The 23,357-nt window shown below is 46.8% G+C and overlaps 1 protein-coding gene across 2 annotated transcripts in view; it reads left to right on the forward strand.

Moving 5' to 3' along the window:
• The window catches only part of PCGF3 (polycomb group ring finger 3), a 41,295-nt gene that overhangs the window by 10,068 nt on the left and 7,870 nt on the right, over positions 1–23,357 (forward strand). The window contains exons 2-8 of one of the 2 annotated variants that reach the window (XM_049789742.1): positions 1,609–1,649; positions 5,230–5,419; positions 7,892–8,009; positions 8,572–8,668; positions 10,805–10,860; positions 19,216–19,326; positions 20,733–20,821. In XM_049789742.1, coding sequence (XP_049645699.1) covers positions 5,387–5,419; positions 7,892–8,009; positions 8,572–8,668; positions 10,805–10,860; positions 19,216–19,326; positions 20,733–20,821 — 504 coding nt within the window. In that variant the 5' untranslated portion in view covers positions 1,609–1,649; positions 5,230–5,386. The remainder of the gene's footprint in view (positions 1–1,608; positions 1,650–5,229; positions 5,420–7,891; positions 8,010–8,571; positions 8,669–10,804; positions 10,861–19,215; positions 19,327–20,732; positions 20,822–23,357) is intronic. The other variant, XM_049789743.1, reaches the window with a different exon arrangement.

A 23,357-nucleotide genomic window follows, 5' to 3' on the forward strand; every position in this document is an offset into this window, starting at 1 on the left:
ACCAACCACCTTTGGTCCTGGATCGGCTGCTTGCAAGGCAAACGCCGCTGTGCTATCTCTCTGGGCCCAATTGTTAGTTTCTTTAGTAAAATTAAAATCTCTACCAATTTTTTTCTCTTTTGTGTTGTTGCTGGGCCATTTCTGTCACTGCCTGGGGATCCATATGCAGAGCTAAGGACTCAATCTAAGTAAACCCCTATCTCCCCGTAAACCCCTATATCCCCGGCTCACATTTATGTTTTTTCTTCCAGTGACTGACCATGTTGTGGTGCTCAACCTGCTTGGCCAAGCACAGCCTGGCATGGTAATTCCCAGTTCTTTGATGTCACTGTTGTTAAACCCCCAGCATTTTGGGGGCCTAATGAGGCATGAGTTTGGCTGAATGTCCCAGCCTTGGGAGGAGTATATGAGGGCCTCTTGAGCCTGTCTGCACAGGAGCCTCCCTGGCCTGGAACTGGGGAGGGAGCAGGCAGAACTGCATGCAGGGATCACATGGAGGTTCCTTCACAGCTGATGATTGTCCTCCTAGGGGTAGGATGGGTCTAGGATACAGTCCCTTGATGCTATCATCAGTCTCTGAGCACTCCTGAAGTCCTCGAGTCAGAGGAGTTCATAGTGACATCACCTCAACTCACCATTGCCCTCACCACCCCACTACTCTGCCCTTTGCTCACCCTCCTCACCTGGGCTTACGTACCCTGACCTATGGTCATTCTGAATCTCACTTGTGGTCACCCTGAACCTCACCTGTGCTCACCCTGGGCTATCCTGACTTACCTTGGCTCATGCTCCTTAGCTGGACCAATCCTGAGCCTTGCCTTCTGGACCCAGCATGAATACTCTTCCTATGTGTGTTCCTCTATCTCCCCTCAGCACATCATGTCCTTATCTTAGCTATAATTGGCTATAACAAGTACTTGCAGCCCATGTGGGGCCACTGGTATGTTTGCTGAATAAGTGACCAGGAGAGGTGCCCATGTGATATCTGTAGACTATCCTGATGGGAAAATGTATGATCACAATAACTGTAACTTTTATATCTGGTTTTCTCTTTTTTGATACCCGACCTTTCTCAGGGAACCCCCAAGCCCATCCCTCACCAGACCCTTGCATAGATTGTCACCCTGACATCTGAAACTTCAAAGTTATCATCTTTCCTCATTCCCCCTGTACACACTCCTGGACCTCAGTGACTCCAAGCATGTGTCTAGGCCTATGGTTTATATGGCATTTTGCTTAAGGATCTGATATTTGGGGACTCATGTGGAGGGGCTATTTCTGGCTTGTACTTGGGGGCCACTCTTTTGGGTTTTTTTTGGGGGGGGGCACACACAATGGTGCTCAGGGATGACAGGGATAGAACCCAGGTCAGCCATGTGCAATACAAATACCCTACCCGCTGTGTCATTACTCCAGTTCCCAGTATGCAAAGCATCAACTAGCTTAACACATTGACTAGCTCTCCAGCCTACATATCCATTTTCCTTAGCTTGTTTCGAAAGCAATGGAATAGACCTGGTTACTAATTGCAGACCCAACAATGAGGCCACTGCTGCCAATCAGGTTGAGATGCTGGGTGGGTAACTCTGGCTTTGTTTGTTTCTACAGGCATCAAAATGTAGCAGGCAATTCCAGGCTGCCATGTACAGGTAAATGCAAACTGAATTTGTTTTTTTTGTTTTTTTGTCTTCTTTGAGTACATGTCAGTGAATGAAATCTCTTGATTTATTTATGTACATGTCTATTGTAGCCATGGAAGTATTCAGTTCCTTTGCTTTCCCCCCTTTTTTTGGGAGGGGTCAGACCCAGTGGCGCTCAGGGGCACTCCTGACTCTCCTCTCAAAAGTCACTCCTATCAGGCACAGGACCATGTGGGATGTAGGATTCGAATCACAGTCTGTTCGAATCAGCTGCTTTTAAGGCAAACATCCTGCTGCTGTGCTATCTCTTTGGCCCTGCTCTCCTAACAAGGAGTTTATTTTTATTTTTATTTTTCTGGGATTTTTTGGCCAAACCTGGCAGCTCCTCAGGTTACTCCTGGCTCTGTGCTCAGAAATCGCTCCTGGCTCGGGGGACCATATGGGATGCCGGGAACCAAACACGCGTACATCCTGGGTCAGCCACATACAAGGCAAACGCCCTATCACTGTGCTACCACTCTGGCCCCTGCTTTCCCTTTTTATTAGTATTGTTTTTTGTTATTTTTTGTTTGTTTGTTTTTGGATTACACCCAGCAGCGCTCAAGGGTTACGCCTGGCTCTATGCTCAGAAATCGCTCCCAGCAGTCTGGGGGATCATATGGGATGCCGGGATTCGAACCACCATTCTTTTGCATACAAGGCAAATGCCCTACATCTCTGGCCCTATTATTATTATTATTATTATTATTATTATTATTATTGTTTTGGGGCCACATTTAGTATAGTATTCAGGGTTTACTCCTGTCAGTGCTCAGGGAACATGAAGTGGTTCTGGGTATTGAAACCTGGTCATCAGGTCCAAGGTAAGTCCCCTGCCCTCTGTACTGTCACGTTAACCCCCACTTTTTTTTTTTAATTTACTATTGGGGCCAGAGCAATAGCATAGCAATAGTGTATTTGCCTTACATGTAGCTGACATGTGGTTCGATTCCTGGCATCCCATATGGTCTCCCGAACCTGCCAGGATCAATTTCTGAACGCAGAGCCAGGAGGAGTAACCTAAGTGCCACTGGGTGTGACCCAAAAAAACAAACAAACAAAAAAATTTACTATTAATTTATTCACTTATTTTTGGGACCACATAGCAAAGCATGATAGACCATGGTGACCATGTGGTTCTGGGGATTGAACTAAGGGCTCTACATGCAGAACCTGTGCTCCAGCTTTTTGATCTAATTCCTCAGTTCCTTTGATGCCTTTAAAAATGTTACCCTTGGGCCCGGAGAGATAGCACAGTGACGTTTGCCTTGCAAGCAGCCGATCCAGGACCCAAGGTGGTTGGTTCGAATCCCGGTGTCCCATAGGGTCCCCCGTGCCTGCCAGGAGCTATTTCTGAGCAGACAGCCAGGAGTAACCCCTGAGCACCGCTGGGTGTGGCCCAAAAACCAAAAAAGAAAAAAAAAAAAAAGTTACCCTTGGGGCCGGCATGGTGGTGCTAGAGGTAAGGTGTCTGCCTTGCCAGCGCTAGCCAAGGACATACCGCGGTTCAATCCCCTCGAGTCCCATATGGTCCCCCAAGCCAGGAGTGATTTCTGAGCTCATAGCCAGGAGTAACCCCTGAGCGTCACCAGGTGTGGCCCAAAAACAAAACAAAACAAAATGTTACCCTGGATGGTCAGATTAGCTGTTCAGAGGATAGACTACCCTAGGAGTGATCCCTGAAATCCTATCTATCCTCAAAGCACCATTGGGAGTAATTTGTGAGTGCCAGGAATAAATCTGAGCTATATGTGGCCCACCTCTTTTTTTTTTTATGCTTTTGTTTTTGGGCCACACCCAGCAGAGCTCAGGGTTTACTCCTTCCTGGCTCTGTACTCAGAAATTGCTCCTGCCAGGCTCAGGAGACCATAGGGCCTCAATGGCGAACCTATGGCACACATGCCAGCTGTGGCACGTGAAGGCCTTGTAGCTGGCGCACGGGAAGGTCTGCAATTAAGGTATGTGGCACGGAGGGAGGTGCGTGTGCTGGTGTCTGCTTTGCAGCTCACCTGGCCACAGGGCCGGACTGGCCATTGAGAGGACCGGGCATTGTGCAGCAGTTTGGGCACTCGGGCTCAAGGTTAGCCTTCACTGCATAGGGAGTGCTGGGGATCAAACCAGGGTTGGTCTCGAGTCTGCCACATGCAAGGCCCTACCACAGAGCTATCACTCCAGTCTTCCCATTTTTTTTTTGTTTGTTTTTTTGGGGGGTCACACCCGGCAGCACTCAGGGGTTACTCCTGGCTCTACACTCAGAAATCGCCCCTGGCAGGCTCAGGGGACCATATGGGATGCCCGGATTTGAACCACCGTCCTTCTGTATGCCAGGCAAATGCCTTACTTCCATGCTATCTCTCCGGCCCCAGCCTTCCAATTTCTTTTTTTTTTTTTTTTTGGTGGGGGGGGGTCATCCCCGGCAGCGCTCAAGGGTTACTCCTGGCTCTGTGTTCAGAAATCACCCCTGGCAGGCACAGGGGACCACATGGGATGCCGGGGTTCGAACCACCATCCTTCTGCATGAAAGGCAAATGCCTTATCTCCATGCTATCTCTCTGGCCCCAGCCTTCTAATTTTATTTTTTTCGGGCCACACCCATTTTATGCTCAGGGGTTACTCCTGGCTAAGCACTCAGACATTGCCCCTGGCTTGGGGGGACCATATGGAACGCCAGGGGATCAAACCGCGGTCCTTCCTTGGCTAGCGCTTGCAAGGCAGACACCTTACCTCTAGCGCCACCTCACCGGCCCCAGCCTTCCAATTTTTTAATTAAAACAAAATACAGTCCCTAGGACTGGGAGGTACAGTGGTTAGGGAGCAGGCCTACCACGCACCCAGTCTGGGTTCCATTTCCAGTACCACCTGATATCCTGAGCACCACTGAGTGTGGGCCAGGAGCCTACGCCTACACCGTTGAGATCTAGTTATCCCCAGCACTAAAGCCCATGTGGACCCCATCCTCAGGACCTTGCATTGAACTGCCATCCTGGTTATTCAGGAATTGCTAGTGGGGCCCCATGATCCCCTAAGCACTGCTTGAGAGCTTCTATTTCACACAAAAATTTTCATTTTGGACCTCTCTGGAGCAGATTAGGGTGTGGTCATCTCTAAGCCTCCTACTGGTTTTGTTTCTAATTGTCCTTGTATTTTGTTTTTTGTTTTGGGGCCACACCCAGTGGTGCTCAGGGGTTATTCCTGGCAGGCTCAGGGGACCATATGGGATGCCAGGGATTGAAAACCCAGCTCAGGGGCCAGAGAGATAGCATGGAGGTAGGGCGTTTGCCTTTCATGCAGAAGGTCATTGGTTTGAATCCCGGCATCCCATATGGTCCCCCAAGCCTGCCAGGAGCGATGTCTGAGCATAGAGCCAGGAGTAACCCTGGAGCTCTGCCGGGTGTGACCAAAAAAAAAAAAAAGAAAGAAAACCCAGGTCAGCCTTGTATAAGGCAAATGCCCTATCCACTGTGCTATCGTTCTGACCCCTCTGATTAGCTGTTCTGCTGTGGCTGTTTTGCTGTTCTGGAATGTACGTGTGGGCATAACCTCATCACAGGCCACGCAGTAGCAGCCAGGACATAAAGGAGTAACAAGTGCCATTTCTGTGCTAGAAAATGGACAAAGAGCCTGGGACAAAAGGAACGCACAGATGTGCACAGCAGAGAGCACCAGCTGAGAAGGAGCCGTAAGGTTTGGACAGAGGCCTGACACTGATGCAAGCAGGGAGCAACAGACATCTAGAGGAGGTGAGACCCAAGTGTTCCCCAACATCTGGAGGGGTGAAGCCCATGTGTTCTCTGGATACCTGGAGGAGTCAGTGAGACCTACATGCTTTGGCTATGTAGATCCTGCTGCTACATATGAGGGTTGATCATCCAAAGCCCCTGTACATCAGTAAGATCTTGTGCCAGTTGTTCTGTCCTGTGTTTTCCACTGTCCTGGTGTGACTATCAATCCCTGTGTGGATCCCTGATGTGAGACGGGTCATAGTACTACTAACAAGCACAGTTTTTGGAGAAACTGAGTCTCAAGGTTTTTGCAGTTTTCCCTATTGCAGATGGTTTTTTGGCCAGTGGTCCTTGGCGGGTGGACTGTGCCATATTAATGACAGTGTGGCGAATGTCTCACCTCAGGTAGCTGATGAGAGGAAGGTGATTCAATATGGGCCCAGTGGTAGTATTTGCTGTCTAGGCAGAGAGATGATATAGTTCTGGCCCTGAGTGTGGGTTGTCAATGGACAAAGGACCCTGCACTTGGACCTGTCCCTTCATCTCCTCTCACCTTTCTGAACTGGTGCATTGAGATTGATCCTGTCTATAGGAAGTTTCCTGAACTTGGGTGGTAGGTAGGTGTCCCTCCCATGTTCATTGCCCACATTTCACTGGAGTCCCTTACCTCTGTCAGTAGACACTGGAGGGCTCCTTTGCCATCTGCTGTTTGAACACTGCCTGTCTCACTTGCTGACCCTCATGGCTTATCTTGATGTTCTTACTGCCCGAGTTTGCAATGGCAGCAACCTCGTAGTTCCTTTTTCCTCTGGTTATAGTGGCATTTGAGGTTCAGGTGTCATAGGCAGACAGGCCTGATGAAGCGGGGTAGGGACAGAAAAATAATACACCAGGCAGTCAGGAGTCATCGGAGTCAGTTTGCTTTTTGCTTCATGGCCTCTCTGCTTCGTGATTCCTGAAAGCAGAGCCTGAGCATTACCAGGTGTGGCCTAAAAACAAACAAACCCCAGACATCTCCCAGTCTCTGATTCAAGCCTTCCTCACTCCCCATGTAGGGCCCTCGCTGTGATGGCATGAAGCTTTTGTGTTATACAGGGAAGTTTGAGGGCTCCATATCACAGCAGATCATATATGAAGATGTGAATACAGGAGGGAAGATGGTGTGAGCAACTCCAATCTTACAAAATCAAGGACACACTTTGACTTTGACAATACTGTGCTATTCCATGTCTTGTGATCTGGTGGCAGCAGTGACACAGAGCTATTGGTGAACAAAAAACAGCTCAGCTCGCTCTTGTTTCCTGGTTCTGGGTGCTGGGTCTGCTAAAGATGGGAGATCTGCACTGGGCAAGACTGAGTAGTTTTTCCTCTATAAGGCAGAAAGAAAGGTTGGGCCCAGAGACACTACAGCTTTCTAAGCAGCTTTGTGCTGCTTTTCTGATGTTTTAAGTGGCAATTGTGAGCTCTTGTCCACATATATCTTTCACCTTTGTCCAGGTGCTAGATAAGTCAGTAGGTCTGAGAAGTTCGTGGTTATTGGGTGGTACTTACTGGTAGCCTTTCTGTTTAACTCCCAGATCCCTTCAGGCCTGGTTGTCACTTTGCCTTGTGTGCCTGGTATCAGTCCCACACCTTAAGTGGGCTCACGTCCTGGTGTCCTGAGGTTGAGTTTTATTTGTTCAAGGAGCTACATGTGTGTTCCCTGTTGGTGCTTCCACAGGAGATTTGTTTGGGTAGCAGTCTTGCCCTGTGCTATCCTCAGAGGTGAGAAGCCTGGAGTGGAAACAGTCCTCACCAGCAGATGTTCTCTCACAGCTTTCTGAAGGAGCTGTCAGCTCTACTTCAGCTTCCTACTCATTTTAGATAATGCCTCCTCCCCTGGCTCAGATCTGCCTGCTCTTCACTCAGCAGAGACCTCCTTCACCTTCAACTCTTCCCACACTAGCTACCATGGCCCTTTTAGCATCAGAGGCGGAAGTTGGGGGTAATTACCAGAGCCACAGATCATTAAGGGAGATGGCAGCATGTTCGTGAGAAATCTTTGCATGATGCACGTGCACGCACACACACACACACACACACACACACACACACACACACAAGTGATAGTGATGGTCTCCACTATGTGTTTAATCAGTAGGGCTCAACCTTGAACTAGCAGGGTAGGAACCAATTTTTGTCCTTTTCTCCTGAGTTAAGCTGGAAGGATGCACCTTGATCACATTGCTCTGGAGCAGGGGTCCTCAAACTTTTTAAACAGAGGGCCAGTTCACTGTCCTTCAGACCATTGGAGGGTCTGACTCTAGTAAAAACAAAACTTAGGAATGAATTCTTATGCACACTGCATACATCTTATTTTGCAATGAAGAAACAAAACAGTTACAAATACAATACGTGGCCCGCGGGCCATAGTTTGAGGACCACTGCGAGGCTTGAGTGGAGCATACAAGGCTGTCTCAAATATTAACTGGTGTACATACTCTCTTGCAGAAGCCAAAGATGTTGACCAGAAAGATCAAACTCTGGGACATAAATGCCCACATCACCTGCCGCCTCTGCAGCGGTTATCTCATCGATGCCACCACAGTCACCGAGTGTCTACATACCTGTATGTGCAGAATTTTGGGATGATTTCCTGCTGTGCTCTTGTTTATACTTTGGTTTTTTGTTGTTGCTTGTTTTGTTTTTTAATATATATAAAAATAAGGTATGACTTTTTATAGGAAAGCAGAGAACATGGGGGCAGGTAAAAGATCTGGAAGATAGATTAGAAAAAACTATTTTTGTGGGCCAGAGCGATTGCACAGCGGGTAGTGCACACGGCCGACCCAGGTTCAATCCCTGCAAAGCCTACCAGGAGAGATTTCTGAGCAGAGTCAGGAGTAACCTCTGAGCACATACCTTTTGTATGCAGAGCCTGTGCTCCAGACTGTTGAGCTATTTGCTCTGGCCCCTCCTTAACCTTAAAGAGATATCGGTTGGTTCTTCTCAGCTAATTAAGAGGATTCTTAGCTGGTGCAGAAGCTGGAATTGAGTCTTCTTTAAGTACCTTGTCAACTGCAAAGTTGACATTCTTGTCAGCCTTGCCTGATGATCTGGGGCTTTTGGTGCTGGTAGGCACAGCGAACCATCGTGACTCTGAACTGACTTTAGTTTGTGCTCTTGAACAGTCTGTCGAAGTTGTCTGGTCAAGTACCTGGAAGAGAACAACACGTGTCCCACCTGCCGGATCGTCATCCACCAGAGCCACCCGCTGCAGTACATTGGGTAAGCACCACACAACAGAGCAGTATGTGATGCAGATGTCACTTGACATCTTCCGGGCCCAGCAGATTTACTCATTTAACACTAAACTGGTTGTGTATGCTCTTGTGACTGGTGGGCTTTACACCTGCTTGACCCCATGCACACCTTTCATTTGCCCTTCCTGAAGCTACTACCTTAAGTTCAGAACACTATTTCCTTGGGTTTCAGAAGACTGAGCTCCTTGACCTTAGGAGACTGGGCCTGTTAAGTCTTAGTGTGTGCCCCTTGTGTTCAGTGTCTTTACTGAGGGAGGTATCAGTATGGGAAAGACAGAAGATGGCGCAGATGGTGCAGAATCAGGTGCATAGGCACACATAATCAGACATGTAACAGTACACAGACACACATAACCCAGGGACATTGGTACATGTAACTGGGCGCAAAACCAGGCATGTAACCGAGATCACAGGTACATATAACCAGGAACACAAGCACGCATTGGCACATATAACCAGGCACACAGGCAAAAAGTTTTGGGGCCACATAAATTGTGCTCAGGGCTTACTCCTGATCTGTGCTCAGGCATCACTGTTGGCAGAGTTGGGGGACCAGCTGGAGTGCCGGGAATCGAACTTGGCCATGAGCAAAGCAAGTGCCATAACCTCTGTACTGTTGCTCTGACTCCATCCCCCATTCTTGGGGTTGGCTCTGGACCTATTTCTGCCATCTTCCATACTAACTCTCTGCCCAGATCTAGGGAAGGTTTCTGCTTTCCAGGCAGTGGTCAGGTGTTAGAGGTGAGGCAGCTCTACACAGTCAAAGCTGAGGCCTTTGAGTAAAGGAAATAATAAAGTGGTAAGATGTCAGCCTGGGGCCAGAGAGGTGGTGCTAGCAGTAAGTTAGCCTTGCAAGCACTAACCTAGGACAGACTGCAGTTCGATCCCCGGCGTCCCATATGGTCTCCCAAGCCAGGAGCGATTTCTGAGTGCATAGCCAGGAGTAACCCCTGAGCGTCACCGGGTATGTCCCAAAAACCAAAAAAAGAAAAAAAAAAAAAAAGAAAGAAGATGTCAGCCTATAGCAAGGAGTTGAAATGTCACAGCTCTAGGACAATGTGCCTCTAATAAGAATGATGAGAAAGGTGCATGCCTCGTTACCTATCCTGACCTGCCCAGAGTCTCCCCATCACTTTTGGCCCTGAGTCCTTGGTTAGGCAGGTGAGAAGCTGACGTTCAACTTTGTGTACTCTGTAGCCTCCTTCTTTTAGATTACATGAATTCACAAAAGGCCCCAGGGGTAAGGGAGGAAATAGCAAAAAGATCCGCAGGTGAGTGTCACTTTCTGTGTGAGTGTGAATGGTACCAGTCATCTTCATCAGTGTGAAGTGTGTCTCAGAGAAGTTGAGGGTCCCTACATAGATCTGTCAGATGACTGTCAAGAGTAATCTCTGAAGACCTGGAGAAGATGATGGTCTCTATTGAATGCAGTCTTCTCTGAGTGACTGCTGTATGCCCTGGACTAAGCCTATGGCTGACTGTCCTGAGTGTCTGTGGATTTTATGAACTGTTAGTTATATAGATAACCATTTGCACAAACATGAGTATGTTTCCTTTTCAGAAAGTAATTTTTGAAATGTAAAACTGATTTGAAAAATCTAAAAATTTTAAGATTCCTCTACTTCACAAAGAAAAGCCCTAATTGTAACTTATGGCTATGATATAATAGGATATGATAATAGCTGTGATGAGAATCGCCATGGTTCTGAGACCTGTGACTTCAGAAAAGCCATGTGCTGGGGGCTCCCCAAAAATAGAGATAGGGGGCTTTCAGCCTGGTGGCATACTGGCTGTGGAGAGTGACACAGAAGGAAGGCTACCTGCAGGGCAGCTATGCCACCTTCTTGCCTGGGTCTCTGCTACTGGAAGGTGACAAGCAGCTTAAGCTTCAACTAAATGATGCATTTACATCTTGTGCTGCTTTAGACAGTACAAACGTAACGTTTTTTTAGTGCACACCAAAAGAATTTAATCAGAACATCAAATCTGTGATTGTGGAATTGATGTTATGAAATGCAAGTTGTTTTAGAATTGTAGTGTGATATATCCAGATTTATTTTTTGTTCTCTTGCACAAGTCACTATTTTTTGTTCTCTTGCAGTCATGACAGAACCATGCAAGACATTGTTTACAAACTGGTTCCAGGCCTCCAAGAAGGTAAGTCTGTGGAGGCCCTGTGTTCTGGCCAGAGGCTGCATTGCAGTTTGCTGGCCCCTGCTCTGAGCCCCATGCTTCTGGGCTGTGGATTCCCACATTATTGCCTTCTCTGCTTCTTCATCCAGTGGTGTGTGTTCATGTGGGCAGTTGGGGGCCCTGGGACTCAAGCAGGACAGGCTGGTACTCCAACTCAAGAGTTATGTAAAGTCCTATCTCAGTGAGCATTGCAGAGAAGGGCTGAAGTCCTGTTCTCAGTAATCTGAGCCCTTTGCAGTGTGGGTAGGGCTCCTCAGATACTGTCTCCTCAGTGGTGAGTTAGCAGGTGCTACAGACAAAACTGGGATAAATAGAGTCAGTTCTTCACTAGTACAAAACCCCCGAGCACAAGAAAAGTGAGTAGAGACAGAAATGATCGATCTTGGATTCTTGTAATAACGCATAAAGATGAGATGAGGGCTGGAACGTCTGCCCAGTTATATAAAGCTTACCACAAAAAGTGGTAAGTTCAGGTAGAGAAATAACTCCACTGACAACTACCATGACAATGGTAGTGAATGAGAGAAATAGAATGCCTGTCTTGTATATAGGCAAGGGATGAGGGAGAAGGGAAATGGAGGGCATTGGTGGTGAGAATGGTGTACTGGTGAAGGGTATATAATTAAAACCCAACTATAAACATGCTTGCAATCATGATGCTTAAAGATATTTATAAAAAATTTTTTTTGCTCAAAATTTTCAGATAACTTTAAGTTAAACTGCCCCACCAATTGAAAAAAAAAGTTGAGAACATCTTCTGGAAAATTAAAATAAAAAAAAAGAAAATTAAATTAATATATCTTTTGTTAAAAAAAAAAGAAGAAAGAAAGAAAGAAAGAAAGAAATTATCATTCTTGGGAGCCAGAGTGTTAGCACAGTAGTAGGGCATTTGCCTTGCACTCAGCCAACCCAGGATGGACCCGGGTCCAATCCCTAACATTCCATATGGTCCACTGAGCCAGCAGTGATGTCTGCGTGCAAAGCTAGGAGTAACCCCTGAGCGTCGCCAGTTGTGGCCCAAAAACAAAAAAGAAGAAAAATGATTAGTCTTGGCTAGTACAACAGGTAGGGAGGGCCTTTGCCTGGTACATGGCTGATACAGAATCCCATATGGTACCCTTACCCTGCCTGGAGTGATTTCTGAACACAACCCAGGAGTAACCCCGAGCGCTGTTTAGTTGGCCAAAAGAATAAAAAAAGAAATGATATGTCTTTTGTTTGTTTTTGGTTTGGTGCCATACCTGGTGGCGCTCAGCGGTTACTCCTGGCTGTACACTCAGAAGTCATTCCTAGTAGGCTTGAGGGACTATATGGGATGCCGGGAATTGAACCCAGGTAAGTCCTGTGTTGGCTTCATACAAGGCAAATGCCCTACTGCTGTGCTATCGCTCAGGTCCCCTCATATGTCTTTTAAAGTGGTTTTTTTTTAGGGGGAAAATATTCAACACTAATAAGTAATTAGTCTAGAATGTTCAGGTTTCTTGAGGCAGAAGACCACATCATCCTGAGTGAATCTGTGTACCAGCAGGTGTAGGTTGTGGTCCAGTTTCTGATGTTTGGTCTAAGTCTATGCCCCCTTCATCTGGAATTATCATTAGTTTTTCCTTGTGAGAATGTGATGCAAAAACCTTTCAAAACCCAAGCAGGAGGCTGCAGCAATAGTACAGTGGGGAGGGTACTTGTTTTGCATGCAGCCAACCCATGTTTGCTGGCAATTTATGATTCCCACCAGAATTGATTCCTGAGTGCAGGGCCAGGAGTTAGCCCTGGGCACCACCGGGTTCCTTCCCCCACCCCAAAAAAAGAACCCAACCAGTGATAGTGATCTCTATGTCAAGTATTTGCTTGTGCTGTTATCTGTGTCGTTTTTCTGATCCAGTTTGTCTTTTGTTCGTTGGCAGTGCAGCATCTGCCTTCCATGAGAGTTCTTCTGTAAGTCAGGGATGAGAGACACAGGAGTGAGGGCTGAGGAATGAGGACAGTGAGAGGTGAGGGACGAGGACACAAGAGTAAGGGGTGGGCCCAGAGAGATAGCACAGCGGTGTTTGCCTTGCAAGCAGCTGATCCAGGACCAAAGGTGGTTGGTTCGAATCCCGGTGTCCCTTATGGTCCCCCGTGCCTGCAGGAGCTATTTCTGAGCAGACAGCCAGGAGTAACCCCTGAGCACCGCCGGGTGTGGCCCAAAAACCAAAAAAAAAAAAAAAAAAAAAAAGTAAGGGGTACGGGATGAGGATGCTGAGCTGTGGGAATAATGGTGTAACCATTTCCTGGAAGATTTTCTGGCTCCACTTTTATGTTTTCAATAAACAGGGGTGGGAGAAATCATTTGGTGATTGAGGTACTTGATTTGGTCCAGTCCCCTGTACCAAATGTTCCCCAGCGCCCTGCCACTGCCCATACAATTCTGCAGCTTTGGGCTCAGCTTTTGAAACACTGGCCTGATTGGCTCTTAGTCACCAGGAGGGTCCTCTTGGCATCCACTTGAGAGACCCAGAAAAATATAATTTAGTGAGGGACCAGAGCAATAGTACAGCAGATAAAGCGTTTGTTTATCTTGTATATGGCCAACCCAGCTTTGATCTCCAGCATCCCAGATGGGTTCCCTGAGCAATGCCAAGGGTAATTTCTGAGTGCAGAGCAAGGAGAAACCCATGAACATCACTCGGTATGGCCAAAAAAACCCAATAACAATAGTAGTAATAATGATACTATAGGAATAAAAAGTCCTTTTGTTTTAATATTGCTGACACTTGACGGATACCGTTTCTTTGTGGTACCAGCAGTCAGAAACTTGACTTCTGAGACCAGACCTTGACTTCTGCTCTTCCAGATAGTCCAGACACATCTTACTCCCTCCTGGTCCCCTTAGACTTGGACTTGCCTCTCCAAGGATGATGAGGACACCCCCAGAAGTCCTTCCATATCCCTGTGTGACTTGAGGCCGTGGACATTGGTGTCTCCCTGATGCACTGTTGCTGGTGACTTTTTCCTCTTTCCTTATTAGTGCAAAATTGCTTCTGTGATTTGTTGTTTCCTTTTCTTTTGCAGTTCTAAAAGCTGTATCCTCGAGGCAGCATCTTTATATCTGACATGTGCCTTAGGCTCTGCTACTTCACCTGCTTCCTTTCCCTCATGCCAACAGCTGACTTGCACTTGGGCAGCAATTATCAGCCCCTGTGAGCAGTGGGACCTCCATATTGACCCACCATCCCTCCGGGGCCCATGGGAGGTGTTTGCTGCAGCTTCTTTTTTTTGGTTTTTGGGCCATACCCGGTGACACTCAGGGGTTACACCTGGCTATGCGCTCAGGCTTGGGAGACCATTTGGGACACCAGAGATCAAACCAAATTCGTCCTAGATCGGCCACGTGAAAGGCAAATGCCCTACTGCTGTGCTATCACTGTGGCCCCCTTTGCTGCTTCTTTTGAGTAGAGGCAGAATCAGACAGATTTCTCACATGCTCTTGGGTGTAGATGAGCATGTGTGATTTGCTAGGATCTGTGAATCTGTTGTTCTTGTTCATGCCTCTTTGTTGCTTAGTGCAGTCAGTTCTAATACCCAGTCTGCACTGCCTGTTTTGTTTTCCCATGAGTCCAGACCAATCTTGGACATCTTTAAAGGGTTGGACGGAAAAAAATCAAAAGAAGAAATTGACATTTGAGGGTTATATGGATTGAACCATCATTGTCTTTTTTTTTTTGGCTTTTGGTTTTTGGGTCACACCCGGCAGTGCTCAGGGGTTACTCCTGGCTCTATGCTCAGAAATCACCCCCAGCAGGCTCAGGTGACCATATGGGATGCCAGGATTTGAATCACCCACCGTCCTTTTGCATGCAAGGCTAATGCCTTACCTCCATACTATCTCTCTGGCTCCACCATCATTGTCTTTAAATTGTCTTTCTGGACACACCTGCTCACTTCTAGAGTACACTGTAGGGATACACCATCCTTCACTTACGGTGGGGACATGCTAACTACTCCCTGAACTGGCTCTGCCTGTTGCGTGAATGCCAGCACTGGGCAGGGCAGTTCTCCCACACACTGAACTTTCCGGCTAGATGAATGTGTCACATGAGGCTGGCCCATGTGGTGGGGGATTGTAGTGGTCTTCTTCGGACTGGGCTGGCTCTGGGGGTGGGGTGGACACTTAGTACTTGTCTCTGTTTCTGATTTATCTTTATGTGGATAAGGTTCTGGGTTCATACCTCTTAAAGCTCCTTCATTGGCTCTATTGATTACTGAATCCTCCTCGGTGGTTCATCTTAGAGAAAGGGACTTCCCCAGAGTGCTCAGACATCAAGGGCTACTCCCAGCTGTAGTAGAGTGGCCAGTGATGCAAGCTCCTCAAGAGCCAAAGGGGTAGGGATAGGACATCATGTACCACCATGATCAGTTATGGAGCCTCAGATGCAAGATGTGTTCTCCACTCCCTTCACTTACCTTTCTGGTCCCACAAATGCTTACTCTGTGTGTGTGTGCGGGGGGGTGGGGGGGTTACTTTTGTTTTGTTTTTACATTTCCTGAAAAGTTTCAAATTACCATCTCTCACATGTACATACTGTAGAATTACATATTAATTATTGAGTTCTGGTTGGTTGTGGATGGTGATGGAAGGGAGGCCTTTCTCTGCTAGACCGGGCCAGGCTTCTGCATCCCCTTCCATCCTGTGAGTCTCAGGGTTCAGGGTAGCGGCAAGGAACTGACCCATAGGAGTCAGATGTCAGGAGACATCATCTTTATTCAAGGCCCTAGCCACCATGTGTGGCTTCTAAGCTTAAACCTTTTAAGCAAGCCCCATAAGCTTACCCTGAATTTAATCCTGAATCTGCCATCTCTCCATCCTGCCTACTTCTGCTGCGCCTTCTCACTGAAATCCCCCAATCTTCCTCTCCATGCTCTTCCTGCCCTGAGACAACCCTTTGGTTATCTTCCATAGACCCTTCCCAGAAGTGGGTTGGTCTCACCAACAGGTAATATTAGCATTTTTCCCATGAGAGGGAATGACATCTCTCCCTACTGTAATCTAGTAAACTAAAAGACATACCTAACATGGAATATGACTATTGATATTTCCCATGAGTGTACTGTGAGGGCTCATCTGTCCTTCTGACATATGCTGCATTGGGCTTCTGTATGGCACCCTCTTGAAAAGGCAACATGCATTCCCAATGCTCACAGTACCTTTGGTTCCTGCAGAGTGGGCTTGTGTAGGATCCTGGCCTCACCCCAAATGTCTCCCACCACCTAGAGTGCACAGAAAGAGGGAAGTGAAGCAGGCTATAGCCTCGCCCAATCTGCTACATGTTGTTCTTTTTTTTTTTTTTTTTTTTTTCAAATCTGATCATTGGTTTGAGCAACTTCGATTTCAGTTTTCTTTATATCCTGTCACCTGGGCCTGAGTGATGACCAGTCTTCAGGACAGGATCGGAACATACTCTTAGGTAGCAGCTGCCTTTCCATGGAAGTACCTGCTTTTCCTCCTGGCCCTTCTGTCCAGCCTCTTGGGTTTGCTTTTTGCTTTTGATGGGAGGGGGGGGGCTCACACTCAATGGTGCTCCTGGATTACTCTTAACTCTGTGCTAAGAATTCAGGAATCATTCTTGATGAAACCATATGGGATGCTGGAGGTCGAACTTGGGTCAGCTGCATGCAAGGCAAAGCCCTACTTGCTATATTATCTCTTCAGCTCCTCTCTGACTCCTCTTGTACTGACCCCAGGCTAAGGCCTTGGGAACCCTCCACTTAGGAGAGCAAAGGGCACCCTAAGATGATCATCTGTTCCACAGAGATTGTCCACTATGGGGAACCATCCACATATCCCTCAGGTTTGTTTCAGCTGCCATGGCCAGCAGATCCCAAGGGCCCTTTCCCCCAGCAGGGACACCCAGGCTCCCTTCCTGTCCCAGCCAGCACTGCCTTTGGGTACTGTGTCCTCAGACAAGTGACAACTATTAGGCCACCCACTAGGTCTCCGCTAGGAGGGGTCTGCATGGCTATGATAGGACAGTGGCCATTCTGAACATGAGGCTGCTGTGTGTGGCGGGAAGAATGAACTGTCCTGGTGTCAGCAGTGAGGTTCAAGGGTTTGCCATTTTGACCGACCAAGGGAGAAGGGTCACCTTGGGGAGCCATCATTATACTCCATCAAGTTGATGAGACTGTCCAGGCACTGTGTTTCTAACCCATTAGGTGGATGGGTCTGATGAAGCAGTAGGGTAGCAGTGGAGAAATAATACCTAGCCAGTCAAAAGAGTCGGCTTGCTTTTTGCTTCATGGTCTCTCTCTGCTCTGTGCTCTCTCTCTGCACTCTTTCCCTCCCTCCCGCCCTGCCTCCTTCCCCACACTCTCCCCGCAAACCCCAATCAGGAGGGAGAAGGTCAAGTCAGATACAAAAGTAACTTAACCAGTGGGCTTTACATATCAAAAGATGTTACTGGGAAAAGTAAGTCAGACCACCTTTTGTTTAGGCTTTTACCTAGGTTCACCTTACAGTTCCACCATTTCTGTTTTATTTATTTTGGTTTTTGGGTCACACCCAGCAGCCCTCAGGGGTTATTCTTGTCTCTCCTGGCAGGCTCAGGGGACCGTATGGAATGCCCGGATTCAAACCACCATCCTCCTGCATGCTATCTCTTTTATTTATTTATTTGTTTGTTTGTTTATTTATTTATTTATTTATTTATTTATTTATTTATTTTTGGTTTTTGGGTCACACCCGGCAGCGCCCAGGGGTTACTCCTGGCTCTATGCTCAGAAATCGCTCCTGGCAGGCACGAGGGACCATATGGGATGCCGGGATTTGAACCACCGTCCTTCCGCATCTAAGGCGAACTCCTTACCGCTGTGCTAGCTCTCCGGCCCCACCATTTCTGTTTTAAACAAAAAAAAAAACAAAAAATGAGAAGAGTTACAAAAGATTTGTTCCACTTTTCTCCACCAGAGTCTGGAACCCCAGATCAGAATCAAAGCATCAAAGTTTAAATAGTATACCACATTCTCAAAACAATCAGCCTTTTCCATATCGTATACATATCACTAATTTTTTCATATGTTCTTTGAATATAACATTAGAACCTTTCTGCAGATAAATTTAATTTGAAAATTCTTAAATATTTTTGCACAAAGCACTGTAATACAAGTTTAGAACATTCAAGTTCCTTTTCATAAAGTTCCTTAAACAAAATCACAAGAACATTTCTGCAGATGAAAATAAGTTTGCTAAAACATTCTTTATTGTTCGTTTGTTTTGGGGCCACACCCAGTGGTGCTCAGAGTTACTCCTGTCTCAGTGCTCAGAAATCACTCCTGGCAGGCTCAGTGGACCATATGGAATGCTGGGGATTGAACCCGGATCCATCCCGTGTTGGCCGTGTGTAAGGCAAACACCTTAACCCTGTGCTATCATTCTGTATCCAAGTTCCTTTTCCATAGACTTCTGTGGACAAAGAGGTTAGAACATTTTTTGCAAATATAATTTGAGAATAAATCGCTACATAATATACACAATCAAACATCATCTCAGCAATTGAGAAAGCTGAGAACTTTTAAAACTCTTGTTTTTGGGCCACATCCAGTGACGCTAGGGTTACTCCTGGCTATGAGCTCAGAAATTGTGCCTGGCTTGTTGGGGGAAACCATATGTTGATCCGTCCTAGGTTAGCTCTTGCAAGGCAGACTCCAGCCCCTGAGAACATTCAAAACTCTTAGCAACATTATGCATTTCCCCAGAATTGTGCAAACTGATACTAAACCACTAAAGTTAGATACAACATTTTCTGTTCGTAGTGGGGCATAAAATAAAACAAAATTCATACATATAAAACATAATTTAACCAGCAATCTAGTGACCGATGCAAATAAGGTCAAGAGATTATACAAGAAATTCTGAAAGCAGCTTCTCCATTGGATTTCTGCTGGACTCAGATCCATCTTTTTTTTTTTATTATTATTGGGGGGGGGGGGTTGGGTCACACCTGACAACGCTCAGGGGTTACTCCTGGCTCTGCTCAGAAATCGCCCTTGGCAGGCTCAGGGGACCATATGAGATGCTGGGATTCGAACCACCGTCCTCCTGCATGAAAGGCAAAAGCGCCTTACCTCCATGCTATCTCTCCGGCCCCAGATCCTCCCATCTTTTGTGGTGACTGTTGGGGTCTCAATAAGCTGCTAGGTTCACCTTACAGGGGGGACGACCCAGTTCAGACTTGTTTGTGGGTTTCACCATCCAAACCTGTTCTCTTCATGTTGCACTTGTAAACAGAATTGTGAGGGATCTGTGGGTTACTTCGGGCTAACAACTGTCTTACTGATTTTTGATAGCGGAAATGAGAAAACAGAGGGAGTTCTACCACAAGCTGGGCATGGAAGTGCCTGGAGACATGAAGGGGGAGACATGTTCTGCAAAGCAGCACCTGGATTCCCATCGGAATGGTATGAAGGGCTGTCAGGGACATAGGGAACTCTGATGGGAGATGAATGCATCTGAAAGTTAGTGGGAGGTTTTTAGACTCTTGCTGCCATTGTCTCCAAAATGCCTGTTTCTGAGAGTCTGAGGAAGGAGGTGGTCCCCATTTTCCACTGGGGGCTGTATCTGAGGCCCCGGAGGGTGGCAGCCAAGATGCTGCTCAGGGTTTGGGAGTCAAGGTAAAGTCTTCTTGTTAGGAGCAGCACTGGGAGACTGGAGCAGGTACAGCAGGCGGGGTGCTTGCCTTGGGTCTGACCAACCCAGGTTTGATCCCCAGCTTCACATATGGTTCCCAAGAATAATCGACACGCATTGCAGGATTTTCTCCTGCCCAAAAAAGGCAGTGGAAACCATTGAGGGCTCACCTTACAGTGGGTCCTCCTGATAGAGCCAGTGCTGGTCAGGCTGTTTACCACCCCTCCAGTCTGTGTTCCTCCCACAGATCAGGTCGATAATAGGTACCTCAGCACCTGACCTTCCCTCCCACGCACCCCAAGAGCTCTGTTCTGTGATACTGGTGGGAGGCACCCCTGACTGGGTCAAATTTTTACTGGGTCTCTTTTAATATAGAGCTTTTGAGTATAGTATGGGTTGTTTGGTTGGTTGGTTTGTGTCTTTTTTTTCTGATGTTGGTTGGTTGGGTTGTTATGGACTGTGGGGACAGATTGTTAGTTTAGGAGCTGCACCCAGAGCTTACTCTTGGCTCTCTCTCTGTTCCGGGATCGGTCCTGGCAAGGCTCAGGGGACCATTTATGGTGCCAGGGGTCAAACTTGGGCCAGCGTGTGCAAAGCGTGCACCATAGTATTAGAATTTAAATATATAGGGCTGGAGTGATTAGCACAGCGATAAGGCATTTGCCTTGCACGCAACCAACACAGAATGGACTCCGATTTGAATCCTGGCATCCCATATGGTACCTGTGCCTGCCAGGAGCGACTTCTGAACACAGTACCAGGAGAAACCCTTGAGCACCGCTGGGTGTGACCCAAAAAATAAACGAGCGAAAAAAAAATTTAAATACAACGCAGTAGTACAGTGGGTTGCATTGCCTTGCACACAACTCATCTGGATTCAATCCCTGTCACCCCTTATGGTTCCTGGAGCGCCTTGAGGGCACATCTGGCAATGCTCGGGGTTACTTCTGATTATGCACTCTACTGGCAGTGCTCGGGTACACCAAGAACACTGCATGCAGGGCACGCACTCTACTCACTGTTTTCTATCCAACCCCACCACCAGTAGTAATTCTTGGGCACAGAGCAGGAATAAGCCCTGAGTATCAATGGGTATTACTCCACCTCCCCTCCCTAAAATATTGCAGCTCAACACAGAGTTGAACTTTCATAACACAGTTTCTGTTTTTGCTAAAAGGTGAAACCAAAGCAGACGACAGTTCCCACAAAGAAGCTGCAGAGGAGAAGCAGGAAGAAGACAATGACTATCATAGAAGTGATGAACAGGTACAAGATGTCTCCTTACTTTTCTTTTTTTTTTTTTTTTTTTTTTTTTTTGGTTTTTGGGCCACACCCAGTAACGCTCGGGGTTACTCCTGGCTATGCGCTCAGAAGTTGCTCCTGGCTTGGGGGACCATATGGGACACCGGGGGATCGAACCTCGGTCCGTCCAAGGCTAGCGCAGGCAAGGCAGGCACCTTACCTTTAGCGCCACCGCCCGGCCCCACTTTTCTTTTTTTGTTTTTTGTTTTTGTTTCTGTTTTGGGGCCACATCCTTCGTTGCTAAGGAAGTTATTCCTGTCTATCTATTAAGTAAACGATGCTTTTTTTTGTTTGGTTTGGTTTGTCTCATAAAATGTGATTAAAAAAAAAACAAAACCAGTGCTGGGATCTCTGGAGGGTACTTTTCTCAGTCAGGATTGTTGTGTATGTAAATATTTTAGGGGATTATTATGTTACTGACCCTACCCTGATCGTGATTGTGCCCTACCCTAGGGTGTGACCTGGCATTCTGCCCCCACCCTAGGGTGGTACTTATCTGATCCCACCATTGGGTGGTACCTGATTCTGGGGGATAAAAACAAGGATCTGTGGAAGGCGAGAGGCTTTTGGCTGGAACTTATGCTGAGTCTTTGGACTTCAGTCTTGTCCACCGAATAAAGCTAATATTTCCACAAGCCTGACTGTCTGCGAGCTGTTTACCCGCCGTTTCACCTCAGAACCGTCGGCTGGACAGGGTGGCAGATGCGTGCTCCGAGCTGGAGGGGAAAGACCTCATCCTCCATCCCTCCATCAGTCAACCTCTTCAGGGGCTGACTTGCAACAAGGACCAAGTGGAGAGATGATGCAGATGATGAAATGTCTATACCTTCTGGATCCAAAAATCCCAAGGACCAACTTTATTCTAATCACTTTAATCTACTCACTTCAAAACTTTTCACTAGAAAAGAAGAAAGTTCATACTCTGCACTCTCTGTATAGTAGTCCCATTGCCATAGCTATTTATTTTAGAATCTGGACTCAAACCTAGGATCCTTGTCGGAGATATTTTTTTTTTTTTGTTTTTTGGGGGGGTCACACCCGGCAGCGCTCAGGGGTTACTCCTGGCTCTACGCTCAGAAATTGTTCCTGGCAGGCTCAGGGGATCCTATGGGATGCCGGGATTTGAACCACCGACCTTATGCATGACCTCCATGCTATCTCTCCAGCCTGCCAGGAGTGATTTAGATAAGACGCTTCTAGTCATACTTTCTATTCCTTTTTTGCATGGCTTTCATTTTTAGCTCCCAAGATGATGATCAAGTTGGTTGTCTCCTGCTAGTACCTTGGGGAGAGACCAGATTTCTAGATATTGGGCCCCCTTTCCTGCCTGCTGTCTTGGTCCACAGCATCAATGTTGATAGTCTTTCCTATGTGTTTTTTTTTTTTTTACTTTGGCTTGGTGTTTGAGCCGTACCTCATGGTGCCAAGGGATCACTCTTGGCAGAGTTTGGGGACCATAGTGTACCAGGAATTAAATTCAGATCAGCTGCATTCAAGATAAGCATCCTAGTATTTTTCCAGCCCTTTTTTTGTTTGTTTTTGTTTTTGGGTCACACCTGCCAGTGTTCAGGGTTTATACTCCTAGCTCTGTGCACAGAAATCGCTCCTGGCAGGCTTGGGGGACCATATGGGAAACCGGGGATCAAACCTGGGTTTGCCCCAGGTCAGCCTGTGCAAGGCAAAAATCCTATTGCTGTGCTATTGCTCTGGCCCCACCAGCCCTTCTTTCTTTTATTTAGATTCTTTTTTTTTTTTATTATTATTTAGATTCCTTTGCTTCCTGAATTTGGCTGTTTATTTTCTTTTATCATGGTGGGGAAAATTCACTGTCATTTTTTCTTTCTTTTTTTTTTTTTTTTTTTTGTCATTATTTCTTAAACTTTGTTTTTCCTTCATTTTCTAGGTTTTTCCTCTAAAGTCTTTCAGTACTTTTATTAAAATTCTTTCACTTTGGGCCCGGAGAGATAGCACAACAGTGTTTGCCTTGCACGCAGCCGATCCAGGACCAAAGGTGGTTGGTTCGAATCCCGGTGTCCCATAGGGTCCCCCGTGCCTGCCAGGAGCTATTTCTGAGCAGACAGCCAGGAGTAACCCCTGAGCATCGCCGGGTGTGCCCCCCCCCAAAAAAAAAAACAACTTTCACTTTTTGGTCTCTGACATTTATCTTACCTTTTTAGTTGGTAGTTTTTCCTCCATATTTATATTAATATGTTAGAAATGACTAGTTTTCCAAGTATTTTTCTTTTGGTTTGGGTCACACCCGGAAGCGCTCAGGGGTTACTCCTAGCTCTACGCTCAGAAATCGCTCCTGGCAGGCTCGGGGGACCATATGGGATGCCGGGATTCGAACCACTATCCTTCTGCATGCAAGGCAAACGCTTTACCTCCATGCTATCTCTCCGGCCCTGTTTGCCTTCATATTTATTTGAGGTAATTTCCTGAGCAGGATTGTTCAGAAAATTATCTGTCATTAACCTGACATTCTTGTATGATTCTTCAG

The sequence above is a fragment of the Suncus etruscus genome, chromosome 16 (assembly GCF_024139225.1).
Source record: "Suncus etruscus isolate mSunEtr1 chromosome 16, mSunEtr1.pri.cur, whole genome shotgun sequence".
In the NCBI taxonomy this organism is placed as follows: domain Eukaryota; kingdom Metazoa; phylum Chordata; class Mammalia; order Eulipotyphla; family Soricidae; genus Suncus; species Suncus etruscus.